Source organism: Oncorhynchus kisutch, unplaced genomic scaffold (assembly GCF_002021735.2).
Source record: "Oncorhynchus kisutch isolate 150728-3 unplaced genomic scaffold, Okis_V2 scaffold2838, whole genome shotgun sequence".
Lineage (NCBI taxonomy): Eukaryota > Metazoa > Chordata > Actinopteri > Salmoniformes > Salmonidae > Oncorhynchus > Oncorhynchus kisutch.
Genome location: NW_022264783.1, coordinates 3,508 through 23,029, shown reverse-complemented (window position 1 = coordinate 23,029; position 19,522 = coordinate 3,508). Strand labels below are relative to the sequence as shown.

Here is a 19,522-nt window from a genome sequence, read left to right as displayed (position 1 = left end):
CCCCCCCCCCCCCCCCCAGTGGTTACCTTGCGTCTCCTCTCTGTCCCCCCCCCCCCCAGTGGTTACCTTGCGTCTCATCCCCCCCCCCCCCCAGTGGTTACCTTGCGTCTCATCTCTCTGTCCCCCCCCCCCCCCCCCCCCCAGTGGTTACCTTGCGTCTCATCTCTCTGTCCCCCCCCCCCCCCCCAGTGGTTACCTTGCGTCTCATCTCTCTGTCCCCCCCCCCCCCCCAGTGGTTACCTTGCGTCTCATCTCTCTGTCCCCCCCCAGTGGTTACCTTGCGTCTCATCTCTCTGTCCGTCCCCCCCCAGTGGTTACCTTGCGTCTCATCCCTCTGTCCCCCCCCCCAGTGGTTACCTTGCGTCTCATCTCTCTGTCCCTGGCCAGCTGTCTGTCCCAGCTGATGATCTGCATCCTGTCTCCTGCTGACAGACAGAAGATGTCCTGGACCTCATAACGCGCCGAGCGGAGCTGGAACAAAACACCACTCCTGAGAATTAGTCTTCTGTGTGTGTAGAGACGGTGTTGTGCACGCCAGAGTGTGTGTGTGTGTAGAGACGGTGTTGTGCACACCAGAGTGTGTGTAGAGACGGTGTTGTGCACGCCAGAGTGTCTGTAGAGACGGTGTTGTGCACGCCAGAGTGCGTGTGTAGAGACGGTGTTGTGCGCGTGTGTGTGTGTGTTAGTTACCTGCAGTGTGACTCTCTCCTGCAAGCACCAGGTCTTGCCTGCTGTCTCTCCCAGGGCTCTGGGGCTGGAAGGACTGTAGGAACTGCTGCGTGTCCTGAGGGAGGGGACACACACAGTCATACACAAAATAAATGATTAAACACACATCCGTAAATCACATCTTTGATAAATCCCATGATGGGCTGTGTGTTTCTGAGACTGTGTGTGTCACCTTGATGGTACATAGCAGCTGTCCCACTCTCTCTGTGTGTAGGAGCCTCCTGGTTAGGTATCCCTTCACTGCTGCTGCCACCAGGGGACCGTAACACACAGACAGACACCTGGGAGACTGAGGAGAGGAGGGGGGGGGGGAGAGAGGTGGGGAGAGAGGAGGGGAGAGAGGTGGGGGGAGGGGTGGGGAGAGAGAGAGAGAGGAAGGGGTGGGGAGAGAGGAGGGTGTGGGGAGAGAGGAGGGGTGTGGGGAGAGAGGTGGGGAGAGAGGAGGGGAGAGAGGTGGGGGGAGGGGATGGGGAGAGAGAGAGAGAGGAGGGTGTGGGGAGAGAGGAGGGGGGTGGGGAGAGAGGAGGGGGGTGGGGAGAGAAGAGGGTGTGGGGAGAGGGAAGGGACGAGACGAGGGGGGTGGGGAGAGGGAAGGGACGAGACGAGGGGGTGGGAGAGAGGAGGGGGGTGGGGAGAGAAGAGGGGGTGGGGAGAGGGGAGGGGACGAGACGAGAGGAGAAATACCAATTCTGTCAATGACAACCAATTAATTTCCTACCCAGATTCTCAAGGTCCTTTCAACTGGTGGCCAACTGTAGCTGTAGACACACAGACACACACATACGAACACACACATACACACACCCTGACTTGAATCATCCTACAACTAACTGTTGTGCTTCTCACTTGTTGATTATAAACTGAAGATCCAAATATACAAAGTCAGTCAGGTGTGAATTGAATTTACCCGTGAGGGGGAGTCTGGGTCTGAAAGGAGGGATCCTGCTGAGGGGGAGAATAGAGGGATGGAGAGGGGGATGGAAGAGAGGGGGAGAGGGAGGTTGTGTTGTCCCTAGACATGCGCTGGATGTGGGGCAGGAGGACACAGGGAAGGACAAACTCTGGAGTAGCTGGTAACGTACGGCCAGAATCTAACAGACGGGAGAGAGGAATGAGAGGGGGGGGGGGGGGGGGGGGTGGGGGATGAGAGAGACCGAGAGGAATGAGAGAGAGAAAGAGAGAGGACTGAGAGGAGATGGCAAGAGAGAGAGGAAGAGAGGAAAGAGAGAGAGAGGAATGAGAGAGAGAGGAATGAGAGAGAAAGAGAGAGAGGACCATTAGCGCTCAGAGGCGACTATCTGGCACTTAACCAGCAACCCCCTCAGAATTAAACTAATGATCGTCTCCTTTTCAGTGTCAGATCCCCCTCCTTCCTTCCATCCCAGCTACCCTACATCCCCGTCTCCCTCCATCTCTCTATCCACGGCCCAGCTACCCTACATCCCTGTCTCCCTCCATCTCTCTATCCACGGCCCAGCTACCCTACATCCCTGTCTCTCTCCATCTCTCTATCCACGGCCCAGCTACCCTACATCCCTGTCTCCCTCCATCTCTCTATCCACGGCCCAGCTACCCTACATCCCTGTCTCCCTCCATCTCTCTATCCACGGCCCAGCTACCCTACATCCCTGTCTCCCTCCATCTCTCTATCCACGGCCCAGCTACCCTACATCCCTGTCTCCCTCCATCTCTCTATCCACGGCCCAGCTACCCTACATCACTGTCTCCCTCCATCTCTCTATCCACGGCCCAGCTACCCTACATCACTGTCTCCCTCCATCTCTCTATCCACGGCCCAGCTACCCTACATCCCTGTCTCCCTCCATCTCTCTATCCACGGCCCAGCTACCCTACATCCCTGTCTCCCGCCATCTCTCTATCCACGGCCAGCTAACCCTACATCCCCGTCTCCCTCCATCTCTCTATCCACGGCCCAGCTACCCTACATCCCCGTTCGCCCCTCCATATCTCTATCCACGGCCCAGCTACCCTACATCCCTGTCTCCCTCCATCTCTCTATCCACGGCCCAGCTACCCTACATCCCTGTCTCCCTCCATCTCTCTATCCACGGCCCAGCTACCCTACATCCCTGTCTCCCTCCATCTCTCTATCCACGGCCCAGCTACCTACATCCCTGTCTCCCCTCCATCTCTCTATCCCACGGCCCAGCTACCCTACATCCCTGTCTCCCTCCATCTCTCTATCCCACGGCCCAGCTACCCACATCCCTGTCTCCCGCCATCTCTCTATCCACGGCCCAGCTACCTACATCACGTCTCCCTCCATCTCTCTATCCACGGCCCAGCTACCCTACATCCCTGTCTCCCTCCATCTCTCTATCCACGGCCCAGCTACCCTACATCCCTGTCTCCCTCCCATCTCTCTATCCACGGCCCAGCTACCCTACATCCCTGTCTCCCTCCATCTCTCTATCCACGGCCCAGCTACCCTACATCCCTGTCTCCCTCCATCCTCTCTATCCACGGCCCAGCTACCCTACATCACTGTCTCCCTCCATCTCTCTATCCACGGCCAGCTACCCTACATCACTGTCTCCCTCCATCTCTCTATCCACGGCCCAGCTACCCTACATCCCTGTCTCCCTCCATCTCTCTATCCACGGCCCAGCTACCTACATCCCCGTCTCCCTCCATCTCTCTATCCACGGCCCAGCTACCCTACATCCCCGTCTCCCTCCATCTCTCTATCCACGGCCCAGCTACCCTACATCCCCGTCTCCCTCATCTCTCTATCCACGGCCCAGCTACCCTACATCCCCGTCTCCCTCCATCTCTCTATCCACGGCCCAGCTACCTACATCCCTGGTCTCCCTCCATCTCTCTCAATCCACGGCCCAGCTACCTACATCCCTTCTCCCTCCATCTCTCTATCCACGGCCCAGCTACCCTACCTCCCTGTCTCCCTCCATCTCTCTATCCACTGCCCAGCTACCCTACATCACTGTCTCCCTCCATCTCTCTATCCACGGCCCAGCTACCCTAACAATCCCTGTCTCCCTCCCAATCTCTCTATCCACGGCCAGCTACCCTACATCCCCTGTCTCCCTCCATCTCTCTATCCAACGGCCCAGCTACCCTACATCCCTGTCTCCCTCCATCTCTCTATCCCGGCCCAGCTACCCTACATCCCTGTCTCCCTCTCTCTCTATCCACGGCCCAGCTACCCTACATCCCTGTCTCCCTCTCTCTCTATCCACGGCCCAGCTACCCTACATCCCTGTCTTCCCTCTCTCTCTATCCACGGCCCAGCTACCCTACATCCCTGTCTCCCTCCATCTCTGTATTACAGGCAACACATCCTCAATGATGGAGGGAGAGGAGAAGACAGGTTTTATTATGAAACAGCTTTATGTTAATGATGGTGTTAGAGCTACACAGACACACACAGACAGAAGGTACCTGCCTAAATGATTTTCACATCAGTAGCCATGAAGTGCTTTGAAAGGCTGGTCATGGCTCACATCAACAGCATCCTCCCGGACACCCTAGACCCACTCCAATTCGCATACCGCCCCAACAGATCCACAGATGACGCCATCTCAATCACACTCCACACTGTCCTTTCCCACCTGGACAAAAGGAACACCTATGTGAGAATGCTATTCATTGACTACAGCTCAGCGTTCAACACCATAGTGCCCTCAAAGCTCATCACTAAGCTAAGGACCCTGGGACTAAACACCTCCCTCTGCAACTGGATCCTGGACTTCCAGACAGGCCGCCTCAAGGTGGTGAGGGTAGGTAAGCAGCACATCTGCCACACTGATCCTCAACACGGGGGCCCCTCATGGGTGTTTGCATTGTCCCCTCCTGTACTCCCTGTTCATCCACAACTGCATGGCCAGGCATGAGTCCAACACCATCATTGAGTTTGCTGACGACAACAGTGGTGAGCCTGATCACCGACTATGATGAGACAGCTTATAGGGAGTAGGTCAGAGACCTGGCCGTGTGGTGCCAGAACAACCTCTCCCTCAACGTGGACAAGACAAAGGAGCTGATTGTGGACTACAGGAAAAGGTGGGCTGAACAGGCCCCCACTAACATCAACGGGGCTGTAGTGGAGCAGATTGAGAGCTTCAAGTTCATTGGTTTCCACATCACCAACCAACTATCATGTTCCAAACACACCAAGACAGTTGTGAAGAGGGCAGGACAACACCTTTTCCCCCTCCGGAGACTGAAAAGACTTGCCATGGGTCTCCAGATCCTCAAAAGGTTCTACAGTTACACCATCGAGAGCACTGGTTGCATCACCGCCTGGTATGGCAACTGCTCGGCATCTGAACGTAAGGCATTACAGAGGGTAGTGCGTACGACCCAGTACATCACTGGGGCCAAGCTTCCTTCCATCCAGGACCTATATAGTAGGCGGTGTCAGAGGAAGGCCCAAAAAATGGTCAAAGACTCCAGTCACCCAGGTCATAGACTGTTCTCTCTGCTACCATACGACAAGCAGTACTGGAGAGCAAAGTCTCGATTCAAAAGGCTCCTTAACAGATTCTACCCCCAAGCTACCTGTTTTTACACTGTTGCTACTCGCTGCTCTTTATCTATGCAGAGCAGCTTTATCCCACCTACAGTGCCTTGCGAAAGTATTCGGCCCCCTCGAACTTTGCGACCTCTTGCCACATTTCAGGCTTCAAACAAAGATATAAAACTGTATTTTTTCGTGAAGAATCAACAACAAGTGGGACACAATCATGAAGTGGAACGACATTTATTGGATATTTCAAACTTTTTTAACTAATCAAAACTGAAAAATTGGACGTGCAAAATTATTCAGCCCCTTTACTTTCAGTGCAGCAAACTCTCTCCAGAAGTTCAGTGAGGATCTCTGAATGATCCAATGTTGACCTAAATGACTAATGATGATGAATACAATCCACCTGTGTGTAATCAAGTCTCCGTATAAATGCACCTGCACTGTGATAGTCTCAGAGGTCCGTTAAAAGCGCAGAGAGCATCATGAAGAACAAGGAACACACCAGGCAGGTCCGAGATACTGTTGTGAAGAAGTTTAAAGCCGGATTAGGATACAAAAAGATTTCCCAAGCTTTAAACATCCCAAGGAGCACTGTGCAAGCGATAATATTGAAATGGAAGGAGTATCAGACCACTGCAAATCTACCAAGACCTGGCTGTCCCTCTAAACTTTCAGCTCATACAAGGAGAAGACTGATCAGAGATGCAGCCAAGAGGCCCATGATCACTCTGGATGAACTGCAGAGATCTACAGCTGAGGTGGGAGACTCTGTCCATAGGACAACAATCAGTTGTATATTGCACAAATCTGGCCTTTATGGAAGAGTGGCAAGAAGAAAGCCATTTCTTAAAGATATCCATAAAAAGTGTCGTTTAAAGTTTGGCACGAGACACACCAAACATGTGGAAGAAGTTGCTCTGGTCAGATGAAACCAAAATTGAACTTTTTGGCAACAATGCAAAACGTTATGTTTGGCGTAAAAGCAACACAGCTCATCACCCTGAACACACCATCCCCGCTGTCAAACATGGTGGTGGCAGCATCATGGTTTGGGCCTGCTTTTCTTCAGCAGGGACAGGGAAGATGGTTAAAATTGATGGGAAGATGGATGGAGCCAAATACAGGACCATTCTGGAAGAAAACCTGATGGAGTCTGCAAAAGACCTGAGACTGGGACAGAGATTTGTCTTCCAACAAGACAATGATCCAAAACAAAAATAAACATATCCAGGTGTTAGAATGGCCAAGTCAAAGTCCAGACCTGAATCCAATCGAGAATCTGTGGAAAGAACTGAAAACTGCTGTTCACAAATGCTCTCCATCCAACCTCACTGAGCTCGAGCTGTTTTGCAAGGAGGAATGGGAAAAAATGTCAGTCTCTCGATGTGCAAAACTGATAGAGACATACCCCAAGCGACTTACAGCTGTAATCGCAGCAAAAGGTGGCGCTACAAAGTATTAACTTAAGGGGGCTGAATAATTTTGCACGCCCAATTTTTCTGTTTTTGATTTGTTAAAAAAGTTTGAAATATCCAATAAATGTCGTTCCACTTCATGATTGTGTCCCACTTGTTGTTGATTCTTCACAAAAAAATACAGTTTTATATCTTTATGTTTGAAGCCTGAAATGTGGCAAAAGGTCGAAAAGTTCAAGGGGGCCGAATACTTTCGCAAGGCACTGTATATGTACAGATGACCTTGACTAACCATCTGTATATAGCCTCGTTATTGTTGTCATTTTCTTGTTACTTTGATTTATTTTTTAAAACTTTAGTTTATTCAGTAAATATTTTCTTAACTCTATTTCTTGAACTGCATTGTTGGTTAAGGGCTTGTAAGTAAGCATTTCATGGTAAGGTCTACTACACCTGTTGTATTCAGCATTTCATGGTAAGGTCTACTACACCTGTTGTATTCAGCATTTCATGGTAAGGTCTACTACACCTGTTGTATTCAGCATTTCACGGAAAGGTCTACTACACCTGTTGTATTCAGCATTTCATGGTAAGGTCTACTACACCTGTTGTATTCAGCATTTCACGGAAAGGTCTACTACACCTGTTGTATTCAGCATTACACGGTAAGGTCTACTACACCTGTTGTATTCAGCATTTCACGGAAAGGTCTACTACACCTGTTGTATTCAGCATTTCACGGTAAGGTCTACTACACCTGTTGTATTCAGCATTTCACGGAAAGGTCTACTACACCTGTTGTATTCAGCATTTCACGGTAAGGTCTACTACACCTGTTGTATTCAGCATTTCACGGTAAGGTCTACTACACATGTTGTATTCAGCATTTCACGGTAAGGTCTACTACACCTGTTGTATTCAGCATTTCACGGTAAGGTCTACTACACCTGTTGTATTCGGGGCATAACATTTTATTTTGAAATACAAGGAATGGACGCCAGCTAACGTGTTGGTTGTCCTTCAGTTTAACACACACACACACACTTCCTCTTAGGGCTCCAATGAAACATTTATAGTAGAATCTCTCCCTGGTCCTTAAAACTGGAGGAGAGTTTCAAGGTCCCTTGTAATGGCATATGTCTGCAGTCTACACAAGCTGTGTGTGTGAGGATATAATTAAGCCAAGGAGCTGAAATCCCTGTCTCTCTTTTGAGGAACATTAAGGTTGATGTAACAGAACAAGCTGGGGCATTTTAAGAATCTGAGAGAATAAGAGAGAGAAATTGAGAGAGAGGGAGAGAAACAAAAGAATTGAGAGAGAGAGAGAGAGAGAAACAAAAGAATTGAGAGAGAGAGAGAGAGAGAGAGAGAGAGAGAGAGAGAGAGAGAGAGAGAGAGAGAGAGAGAGAGAGAGAGAGAGAGAGAGAGAGAGAGAGAGAGAGAGAGAGAGAGAGAGAGAGAGAGAGAGAGAGAGAGAGAGAGAGAGAGGAAGAGAGAGAAGGGGAGGAATTGAGAGAGAAGGAGGGAGAGGGAGGAATTGAGAGGGAGGGAGAGGAATTGAGAGAGGAAAGGGAGGAATTGAGAGAGGAGAGGGAGGAATTGAGAGAGGAAAGGGAGGAATTGAGAGAGGAGAGGGAGGAATTGAGAGAGGAGGGAGAGGGAGGAATTGATTGAGAGAAGCAGGCAGGGAGGGATACCGGTGCCAGCTGGATGGGTTTATAGGTGACCTTGGTTAGACGTCACAGTTATTGGAGTTGCAAGTGTAGTGGTCATATTGCGGCCCAGCGGTCTCTCTCACCTGCAGTAGTTGCTGCTGCTTCATCAATTGTTTAGAGGTCAGGGTTGGGGTCAATTCCCTTTTAATTCTGGACAATTCAGGAAGTACACTGAAATTACAATTACCAATTCTCTTCAAAGCCTTTCAATGAGGAGTGTGGAATTGGAATTTGGTTTACTTTCTGATTTGACTGGAATTGAAATTGTATTGAGTACAAACTTGTAAGAGGTTGTATTGTGGTTAGTATTGTAGCTATAGTAGTAATACTGTGGTCATATTGAGGTGTTGGTCAGCGGTCTCTCTCACCTGCAGTAGTTGTTGCTGCTGTCTCCTCTGCTCCTCCTTCAGGGCTCTGACCTGGCCTGCATGGGTCAGCTGGAGCTGCTTCAGCTGCTGGCTCTCCTGACTGTGTGACTGCACCGCAGCTAGGAGAGAGACAGGTAACAGTCAGACAGGAAGGGCTAGCTAGGAGTCTGATGTGCTTTACAGACTCTTATTCAGGGATATTATGGATTGACAAACGTTTGTTCTGCACTTGTTGCCTTTATAATGAATGAATAAACAGCAGAAAATGCTTTATTTGAGTTTGGAGCCACTGAATGTTATATAATGGATTGAGAAAACATGGAATGAAGATTGAGATGACCATCCATTACTATGTGAATGTTTGTCTCTCTACCTCTGTACCTCAGAAAGGAAGACGTCCTAATCTAAACCCACTGTGGTCCTTGGCTGGCCTTACCTTCAGGAGTACTGGAGGGAGGCCTGTCCATCACCTCTCTTCGTCCTCCTCCCCTGTTCCCCTCTGTCGTGTGCATGACCAGTCTACGTTTGGCCCTTGACGCCCCTCCCTGACCACCACCTCCGTTCTCAGGGGTCAGCTGCTTCCCCGCGGGGTCATGACCTTTCAACGACCCCTCTGACCCTGACCCTCCCTGGAGCCAGAGCCCTGAGGGCGTGTCCACGTCATACGATTGGTTGATGGATTGGAAGTGGGCGGGGTCCTCCGGATAACTCTTCCACTCCATTGGCTGGTGCTGGTTGTTACTGGCGTCTGAGAGGACGGAGAAAGGTGTTTTGTGTGATGCTGGAATCTTGACGACGTCATTCCGAACCTTGATGACTTCCGACGGAACCTTGATGACATCATATGGAACCTTCCGGAACACGTCAGAAACTCTCCTCTTCTGAGTGAGGGAGGTGACGAGGCGCGCTGCAAGAGGCTGCTGCTGGCGACCATCTTGTTTTTTGTAACCTGTTGTAACAGTGATCTCCACCTCCTTGACCAATGGAGGTACGCTGTCACACCCCTGGACTCTACAGGGGACCACCGTCATCTTACCAGCTGACCTCTGACCTCCATCCCCTCTTCCTTTCTCACTGTCAGTAAGGTTACTCTCTGCCTGACTCTCAGGTGTATGGTAGTCCATGTATTTATGTGGCGGCTCCATGGTAAGGTTACTACTATTATCAGTGTGGCTGTTGTTGTGTGTCTGGTGGCTCTCTGGTGTCTCTGTTAGTGTGGACTCCAGGTCTGAGATCAGTATTTTGAGGCTGGACAGGTTGAGCTCCAGCTGAGCTATCTGTTCTGCCTGGTCTGAGCTCCTACGCATAGGTGTTGTACCATCCCCAGCCACTAGGGGAGTTGTAGGAGCAGTAAAGCCTTGTGATATACCACCCCCAGCCACTAGGGGTGCTCTATGCAGATGCCTTTGGTCCCAAGCAACATTTTCCTGCCCAGTCACTGACCCTACCTCGTTGTCTACATTCAAAGGTGTGTTTACCAGGATCTGCCTCTTGGGGGTGCCACGCCCTCCTCCCCCACTGTCTCCTTTACTCTTACAGCGGATAGGGCTCATACTAAACTGGGGGGTAGGGACGGTCTGGAACCTACTACCCCCCAGAGAGGAAGGCCTCGGCAGGGTAGAGCTCTTCTCCCTGACTAGGTAGAATGATTTCTGGGTTATGGAGGCATCGGCTGAGATAGGATGTGGAAGGTTCTCCATTAGTGTTGACGGTGCTGCTGTGACGTCTGGTGAGAGGTGTAGCTGGATGTCTTCGACTGCCGAGCCAGCATCAATCAGCTCCACTCCTGGAGGAGATTGGGTGTCTCCTTCTAGACCAACCAAATGTGAAGGCCCATTTCCAGCCTCCAATTCCTTCAATATTCCTTCACGACATCCTTTTTCGAGTCCCATTCTTTCCACAATGCTAGACCTCGCCTTCTCCTCCTCACGTTGAACCCACGCTTCCTTAGGGAATATCTCTAGTGGTGGCGGTCCGGAAAACTGGACTCCCATTCCCAGATGATCCTTTCTCCAATCCCTGTCCCGGGTTTTCCTTCCCTCCGCCACCACTCTCCCTGACTGCAGGAACTCCTCATTCTCCTTGTCTGAGAAACTCATCTCCTCCTCCATCTTCTGGTGTGTCGAGGCCTCCTGGGTCCTAAAATAAAACAACATTTCAAATCACAACAAACTTTACAGTAAAAACATTCAAATTAAGGAGATAAAAAAACAGACCACAAAAAATGAGATGAAAACTAAAAAAAGATGTCTAAAATAACAGTAAAACCACTGACTTAAAGCCAAGCTAAAAGATGGTTTTTCAAACCTCTAATATGTCTGCCCCTCTTGCCTGAACACAACAAACAGAAGTCAATAAAACAGATGAATAAAATAACATCCAACACTCACCTGGTAGGACAAGTAGAGGCCTTGGCCTGGTTCTTCAGCTGACGCTGGCGTCTCCGGTGCTCCTGGGACTTCTTCAGCAGGGTCTGGAGGCTGAGGCGGTACGGCCCTGCCTCTGGTTCCGGGTCCAAGTCTACATCTCCAGCCTGGCTCTTTGGTTCTGATCCTGGCTGGTTCCTGCCTGGTTTGGGGCGTTCCAAAGCGGCCTGGGATTTCTTTAGAAGAGTCTGGAGGCTGAGCCGGTATGGTCCCTCCGGTCGGTCCAGGTCTAAGTCTGACGCCTGGTTCTGGTCTGGTTTGCAGAGGTCCGGTGTCGAGGCCTCAGCCTGAGGACATGTCACTACAATCTTGGGTTCAGGACGGTCTGATAGTGATGATGAGGCTTGATGCTGGGGGAAAGCCACAATATTAGCAGTGCTACACTTCTTTCCTGGGTGACTTGCTCTGCGGTCTTCTACAGGAGGTGTGATATCTCTGCTCTCTAGAGGCCTCTTCACCAACGCTTCCTCTAAATAGTCTGGTATGACGTCATTACACCAGGACGACGTCACGCTCGCCTCATCTGCGGGGCGACCGGTTATGAGGTCATCGTCACACGGGGACGACCCCTCCTCCAGATCTTCAGCATCAATGGGAGGATGGCTGATGATATTACATGCCTTGGTTGTGTTTGTATCGGAGGTGCTGTGTAGGAGAAACTCCCCCGTTCCAACTGGTGTCCCCTCCTCGGGCCCTGACAAAATGCTCTCCCCAGCCTCAGTCCGACTCAGGACCCAGGCCTCCGCGTTTTCACACGTCAAGTACCCAGAAGACTGGTGGCTTATGTCAGCTAGAGGATCCACCGTTGCTTCTCCTGAACCCAGGTCCTCCTCCAGAACACACTCAGCATTGGTGGTCTTATCCTGGTCATACAAGAGTCTCTCCCTGGTCCGGGTCTCTGTTTGTGGAGCAACCTGGTTGGTGTGTGTGGTTGTCTCTCTAGCTAGAGAAGGTGTCATTGAGTCACAGACCAGCTTATCTAGGAAGGTCTCCCTCACAGTGGTGGTGTTATGGAGAGTTGTAAGGTGATTTGTTGTGAAGGCGCCGTAGGCTGTCGACGTCATAGGAGGACCTCGGACGAGGATGCCTGCTTTCCCATCATGCATGACGGTTAAGGTTGGTGGGGAGGACAACCCCGGCAAGCTGTCCTTGGTCTCGGTGACATCATCATTCTGCGACATTAGAACCTGGCGGACATTGCTGTGGTGTAGGTTGGTGGTTTTGGTTGCCGTTAGTCCTGGTTCACCCTGAAAGAACTCCTCCAGTGTTGGTGCTTGCCTCAGCTAGAATACCAGACAGAAAACTCATTTAAAAACATGACCAGGAACAACAGGAAAAGAATGAAAACAATCATAACTTTGTTATGACATAAATACATACTTTTCACCTTATAGGCTAGGCAATACATTAAGTTAGCTGAAGTAGCAAGAGTGTATAATTAAATTATATGGGACCGTTTCCCAGCCTTAGAGATTCTCCAATAATGTTAATCAATGTCTGGGAAACCAGCCTTATTTGACTTGAAATTCATGTGGATTTACCTGAACACTGTGTAGAATGTTCTGAACGTAGGACATCCTCGTCTCAGAGGGTTGAGTCTTCCTCCTATCCATCGTCCTCTTGGCTGCCTCTCTGTGTCTCTGCATCTCTTCTCTTTGCACTCCTGTGAGCTGGGAGTGGCAACACAGTCAGACTTTGTCTATGTGCCCCTATTCCCTTTACAGTACACTACTTTTGACCAGGGCCCATAGGACTTATATAGGGAATAGGGTGCCATTTGGGCCTCAAATATTTGTATTGCCATGAGAGGCGTGTCTTAATAATGATAGATATCATTAGTAGGGCCCAAAAAAGAAAGTCATATGCATATACCATATAGTCACAGAAAAGCCCTTGCTAACAACGACTTCAACAGTAGGTTAAAATATAAAGACTATAAATACCTAGCTAGCCTGGGTGCCAGTCGTCTCTGCTCTTTCCAACTCCGTATGGAATTGTCATGCAAAAAGACTGGTTCCCTGGCTAGCATATAACTAGCTCCATCATTCCTCACAGGCAACATACCATGGAACATGTAAGTGGTGATATCCATAGAGTTATACAGCAACACGAGCCTTACCAATGGAGGAAGGATGGGTGAGCCATGGAAACGGATCGCTGATGATCCGTGGCGAGTACATGGTGATTCCAGTGTCCGGCGTTGGTTCTTGTTGTGGTCGTTGCTATCCTTCCTTTGCCGTTCGTAAAGTCGGCGTTGTATGAACTTTTCATAGTCTTCCATTCTGTAACAAAACGAAATGTTTCGTTAATTCGTTTTTATAGCAATGCATTATTTGATGATCACGAAATAACTATAGTTTTTTTCTTTTTCTTGTTGTTAGCTAATCTAGCTAGCGGCTAACGTTATCTAGAAAGTTAGCTAACGGTCAACTAATCATTCAACAAAATAGCGCCAACTTTATCAAACAACGTTTACAAACACTCGCCAAAAATATTGCTTAGCGAATGGCTTTAAAACTATTACATTAAACAAATTTCCAAGAGACATCATTTGTATGTTTACATTTCACCCGCCTCGTCGAGACAACAAACTGACAGTTTGGAGGAAAGTGTCATGGCGTCTACAAAACCCGTCATGGATCAACACCAGGTGGATTTGGATTCAAGATTGAACACAAAAATAACTCCAAGTCCGACTTTAAGTACGTCTATAATGTCATTAATTAACCTATATATTGTATATATTAGCGATAATTAGTTGTATTATCTTGATATTACTGTTTTTGAAAGTGCTAGTTGGCAAACCTGCGAAATAGCTGAAACCATACTCCGTTTCGTATTTTACAACTCTCCGGGTATTTTGACAAACAACTAATCTTCGGTCAGTTATTTGCTCCTGCCACCTACTGACGTTACTGGCTAATAGGTTGAGTAAACACAATATGATTCATTTGTACGGACAGTAATAAAACAGTTTAAAAAACTACATACCGAGATCTTGATGTTTATTGGTAGCACGTCCATTGGACCGCTGATAATGAATTGACGAATCAGCTAAATAAATGCTGATCTTAGCAATTATAGTGATGATTCTACACTAAGGTATACGTCCATTGTAATATACATTTTATTTGTATTTGTTTCTATTCTATATAAATGTGCTGCATGAAGTCCATGTAAGGTCGATGGGTCAACGTATGCTGTGCATAATGTTACTCTATTTTTCTTCCATCAACGGGAAGTCCATGGGTCTTAAACACAAATGTCATGTATTAATCATTATTCAAGCGCTACTCACGTCATTAAGAGGTCACAAATGGTCATGTGAGCAGTGAGAGGAGGATGGAGGGAGAGAAAAATGGAGCCGGGTCAGATACATGTTGTGGATGGATAGTGTTGATAGAACTAGGGCAGACAGAGGATGGTGCCCTATTCTCTATATAGTGTACAACCTTTACCAGAGCCCTATGCATCCTGGCACCCTATTCTCTATATAGTGCACTACTTAGCACCTAGGAAGGTATCAATCCGTCACAGTGTAGCGATAAACCAGGTCTAGATCAGCGACGGAGGCCTCTGCCCTTTGTTCTAATATCTGGGCCAGAAATATGTCCACCGCTGAGAGGTTACTGGAATTAAGTCATCCTCCATCGCCCCACTTTTAACTGGATTCCACTGGAAAGAGAAAATAAGGTGTTGCCTGTGTCCCAAATGACACCCTATTCCCTATACAGTGCACTGCTTTTGACGAGTAGTGCACTAAAAGAAAGGGAATAGGGTGCCATTTGGGATGACGACTTTGAAGTTGAAATAAAGATGAACGAACCAGAAGAAACACCTCATCGTCAGACATTCAGGCAGACTACAATACTGTAAAATAAAGCAACAGAATAGACTATAAAATACACCAGGACTTGAACATTTCTTCAAATTGACTGACTACAAAGACTTATTTCAGGCATCATCTTATAGTCACATTATAGCCTGGTCCCAGATCAGTTTGTGCAGTCTTGCCAACTCCTATGGTCCCTGTCATGCCTGTCTGCATCATCATATAGTCACATTATAGCCTATAGCCTGGTCCCAGATCAGTTTGTGCAGACTTGCCAACTCCTATGGTCCCTGTCATGCCTGTCTGCTGGCTCATGACTTATAAAGCCCAAAGTGATTTGGACCCAGTGATTTGGACCCCTATATAACTATGGAACAATAGGGAAGATACAGTTTGTCCTCTTCAAATTGTGTTTATTGGTCATATACAAAATAAAGTCAACTGTTTATCAACAAACAATACAGTATGTACATCAATAAATTAAAGGGTCGATGACAAACAGTTCATTCCCATGGTTACCAATACATCAGCATTACTTATCTACAAATAGCAAAAAAAGTACAATAATTTAGTTATCAATTAATAAATACTTACAATGAAATGGACTCACTGTCACATTAGGGTGTTTCCCCATACAAAGTACTGTGACACTGCGATATAATAATGTATTACACCCCATAGAGAACATTTTACAAAACACAGATTTTTTACATTTCCAGGTCATTTGTTACTAATAATTCCCATATTCACAAACTCTACTACTTGTTTTCATAGCTTTTCACTGATCATTGTATACTTTGGAGACACACACAGACTGTGTCCCAAATTACACCTAATTCCCTTTATAGTGCACTACTTTTGACCAGGGCCCTGGTAGTGCACTATGAAGGGAATAGGGTGTCATTTGGGAGGCATAGACAGAAACACCCCTGAGTCATATAGTCATATGCTCACCAGTTGACCCAACATGTGGTGTGTTATGGGGAGGGGGAGGGGGGGGTTATATAGATAAGCACTTTGTATAAAAGATATTGACCTCAGTCACACTGTACCTGCAATTTATTAAGCTGACAACAACTTTTAGACCACCAACCACGACATCACTACTCATCAAGCTCTAGCAGTTCTAGCTCCGCCTCCTTCCTCAAGCCCCACCCAGTTTTTGCATATATAGACGTTCACTTGACAACAGTCACCACGACAACATTCATGTGTGCCCGACAACAAGAGGAGGAACAAATCAACAAAACAATCAAAACTAAACAAACTGAACTAATATAACTTGGTGGTGCCACTTTTTGCTTTACGTTATCTAATTTGAGTATATTAAAATGTTTCTCCAAAAACCCTTAACACATAGCTCACAGAATGTTGAAACGCCACAGGACTTGCCACAGTCAAAAGTAGAACAACATCAGAAGTTACGAAAGCAAATGGGAGGAGGGAAGAGATTACGAGGACCAAAAACTCCATCAGAACAATTTCACAGATCACCAGTCAAACAATATATATTTTTTGCCCATTTAAAAGAGAATCAAAATAGATATTTTTACATTTTTATCACTATATACAGTACGTACACCTAAATGCCAGATGTGTGAGTTTCAACGTTAAAGAGATAAGGAAAGGGTTCTTTCTTATCAAACCTTTTCAGTCGAGATTTGCAGCACTCTGTACTTTCTTGGTTGATCAAACCATCAGTGCAACCATTCCTGTGGTTTTAACAGTTTCTGTACTTTTAACACCCCCCCTTTCCTGCTCCCTTTCCCTCCTTTCCTCCTCCCTCCCCTCCCTTTCCCCCTTTCCTCCTCCCCTTTCCCCCTTTCCTCCTCCCTTCCCCCCCCTTTCCTCCTCCCTTCCTCCTCCCTTTCCCCCCTGTCCTCCGCCCTTCCCCCCTTTCCTCCTCCCCTTTCCTCCCCCCCTTTCCTCCTCCCCTTTCCACCCCCTTTCCTGCCCATTTAGTTACTGTGTGAAGAGAGAGAGAGCATTCCCATCTACTGCACAGCAGTAACTTCCATTAAAGCCTATGGCAGGGTTTCCCCAACCTATTGTGAAGATGAAGCAAAACATATTCAATACTGTCTAGGTTTGATATCTAGTTAACGGCAATATAAGGGTGATTATAAAACCATGTGGAAATCGGTCATTTGTACTCTAGAAGTTGCGGACAATTCAACTAAGTACCCAAATCACAAAAGAACCTACGTGGGTAAACTGGACAGGCAAAAAAATGCTGTAACAAACTTCATGTCTGTGGGAAAAGCCTGCTTTCAGACAGACCAAACCAGACCCGGCCCACAGAATTATACTGACCAGTAGAATGGGAATGGACCATCTCGGTGCGGGGGGACTTGCATTGTATAATTCTTGAATGACAGGATCTCTATGACCCAACATAAACAGATAGCAGACAACAGTGTTACTTCCCTGGCATTTATAAAACATCGGCAATACAGTCTGCATTAAACATATCCATAACATATCAATTATATACAGAGCAAATCAAAATAATTATATAAATCACGTCACAAAAAACTAACTTATTCAAAGAGCACGGGTGATGTAATCGTAGGCCCATATCCCAGTCGGTACACCCTTGCAGTAGTTTGGGTATCCTAGGAAACGTTGTATCTTGGTAACGCTGTATCTTGGTAACGCTGTATCTCTTTATTCTCCCAGTTTTGTCGAACTCATTTGGAATATTCAGGCTTTTATACATTTAGACGTTTATTGAGTTGCTAAATAAACCGTTCCTATTCAGAGAGACTTTGTAATTTATATAATGCATGTTTACAACACATTAATAACACGTGTATTAAGTATTAATAAACATCCATTAATACAACCACCACTGTTACATAGGGATCTGGGCAGAGCATAGGTACCTTCGACTACATCACCCGCTTTAAATTAAAATAGCATCACGTATCCATAACAACAACACAGTGAACAATAATATTATCATTACCTCGTCACGTACTGTACATTACAACGTCACGCCACCACGCGCTAGCCTCACGGTCACCATAACAACCACACGTGCCTAGTCACTAGAAAGACAAAGCTATCAACTTCAATAGTTAAGCCACTTTTGGTACAATTGCAAAAAAGAGGAAATATCAAACCATTTTTACCTTGATTCTTTTTTAAAGGTCTTTTATAAATAATGTAAAGATACTCTATGTAATTTATAAAATTCAAGATGTGACCATATGTAGACAAAGAATCCTTGAAGAATACGTAACATCACTCACACTGATAACTTCATGGTAAAACCTGTGAGAATTACACCCAACTAACAGATTGAACAGTCTACTGTTTAAAAACTGAAAATAAAAATGATTTTTAAATCATTATTTTGACAGTTGAAATATTGGCCATGTCAACAAAATACCTCATAGTCATAATAACGTTAGTTTGTTATTGTCATCCCCAAAAAACTAAACAAAATCAAATCTAACAATAAATTAGAAAAACATTCAAATTGACTATATTTCAATTCTATACATTTTGGACTAAAATGTTGATTTTTCAGTTCGTTTTTGAATGGAGTAATTGCCTAGTCACATAAACGCGTGTCAGTCAATGTAATCCGATAGCTAATTCTACAGTATAGTACACAAGTCCCAGACAGACAGGAACAGGACAACACTTGGCGATTAGATGCCTAGACCCCTCTGGCCTGTATGGAGATTGGTAATATGGTGATAATTGGTCAGTGCATAACATTAAGCACAGGTAAACACACAGGTACCTGTGATAAAACACAACCTCTTTAGGCCTCCCGAGTGGCATCATTACAGACCAAGGGCGCACAGGTGGCCCATCGTGCTCTAGCGACTCCTTGTGGTGGGCCAGGCGCATGCAGGCTGACTTCGGTCGGCAGTTTGTACTGTGTTTCCTCCGACACATTGGTGCGGCTGGCTTCTGGTTCTTGGCAGGGTCATGTTTCGGAGGACGCATGGCTCTCGACCTTCGCCTCTCCCAAGTCCGTACGGGAGTTTCAGCGCTGGGACAAGACTGTACCTTCCAATTGGGGAGAAAAAAGGGTGAAAAGTACAAAAAAAAAAAGTTAAATAACCAAAACAACCTCTTCCTGAAGACCCTCACTTTTCTGAAAGTATCTTGTCTCTCTTGTGCAATGAGCGGTTACAAAATACAATTCTCTGTCATTTTTATGATAAAATATGAAATAAATTGACGGCTCTGCAAGCTGTTTCTGCAAAACAAGGAAGTGCCTGTGAGTACGGAAGCCCGTTGGGTAACAAATAGTTGTTTTCAGAGAAATCACAGCCAAATAGAATGATACCAAAAGGAAAGTCGGCCACGGATGAAGCTCACAGTATTCCATGACACAACACACGCATAACTACATTACATAAAAATGACAACTTTGGACCTCGTGTACAACAGTTACAAAATAACAGTAGAAACACAGTAATTACTATCCAGGGTGTGACATTTTCTCAAAGGGGGGCCACCTCACCTGATTAAATTCTGTCCTGTGCTCAATGACGATGCAACTGACCA

The 19,522-nt window shown here is 47.0% G+C and overlaps 1 protein-coding gene across 5 annotated transcripts; it reads right to left on the bottom strand.

Moving 5' to 3' along the window:
- Positions 1-329: 329 nt before the first annotated feature.
- Positions 330-13,810, bottom strand: LOC109887269 (uncharacterized). 5 transcript variants are annotated; one of them, XM_031819904.1, is made up of 10 exons: positions 13,724-13,810; positions 13,280-13,442; positions 12,702-12,830; positions 11,125-12,443; positions 9,171-10,873; positions 8,735-8,853; positions 1,637-1,820; positions 902-1,018; positions 691-784; positions 330-471 (listed from the first exon to the last, which is right to left on the bottom strand). In XM_031819904.1, the coding sequence occupies exons 1-10, from the start codon at positions 13,795-13,797 to the stop codon at positions 366-368; spliced, it is 4,008 nt and encodes a 1,335-aa protein (XP_031675764.1). In that variant the 5' UTR covers positions 13,798-13,810; the 3' UTR covers positions 330-365. The 5 variants fall into 5 exon arrangements, with proteins under 5 accessions (XP_031675764.1, XP_031675765.1, XP_031675766.1 ...); XM_031819905.1 differs by having other exon boundaries at positions 13,685-13,728; XM_031819906.1 differs by lacking the exon at positions 1,637-1,820 and having other exon boundaries at positions 336-471.
- Positions 13,811-19,522: the final 5,712 nt, after the last annotated feature.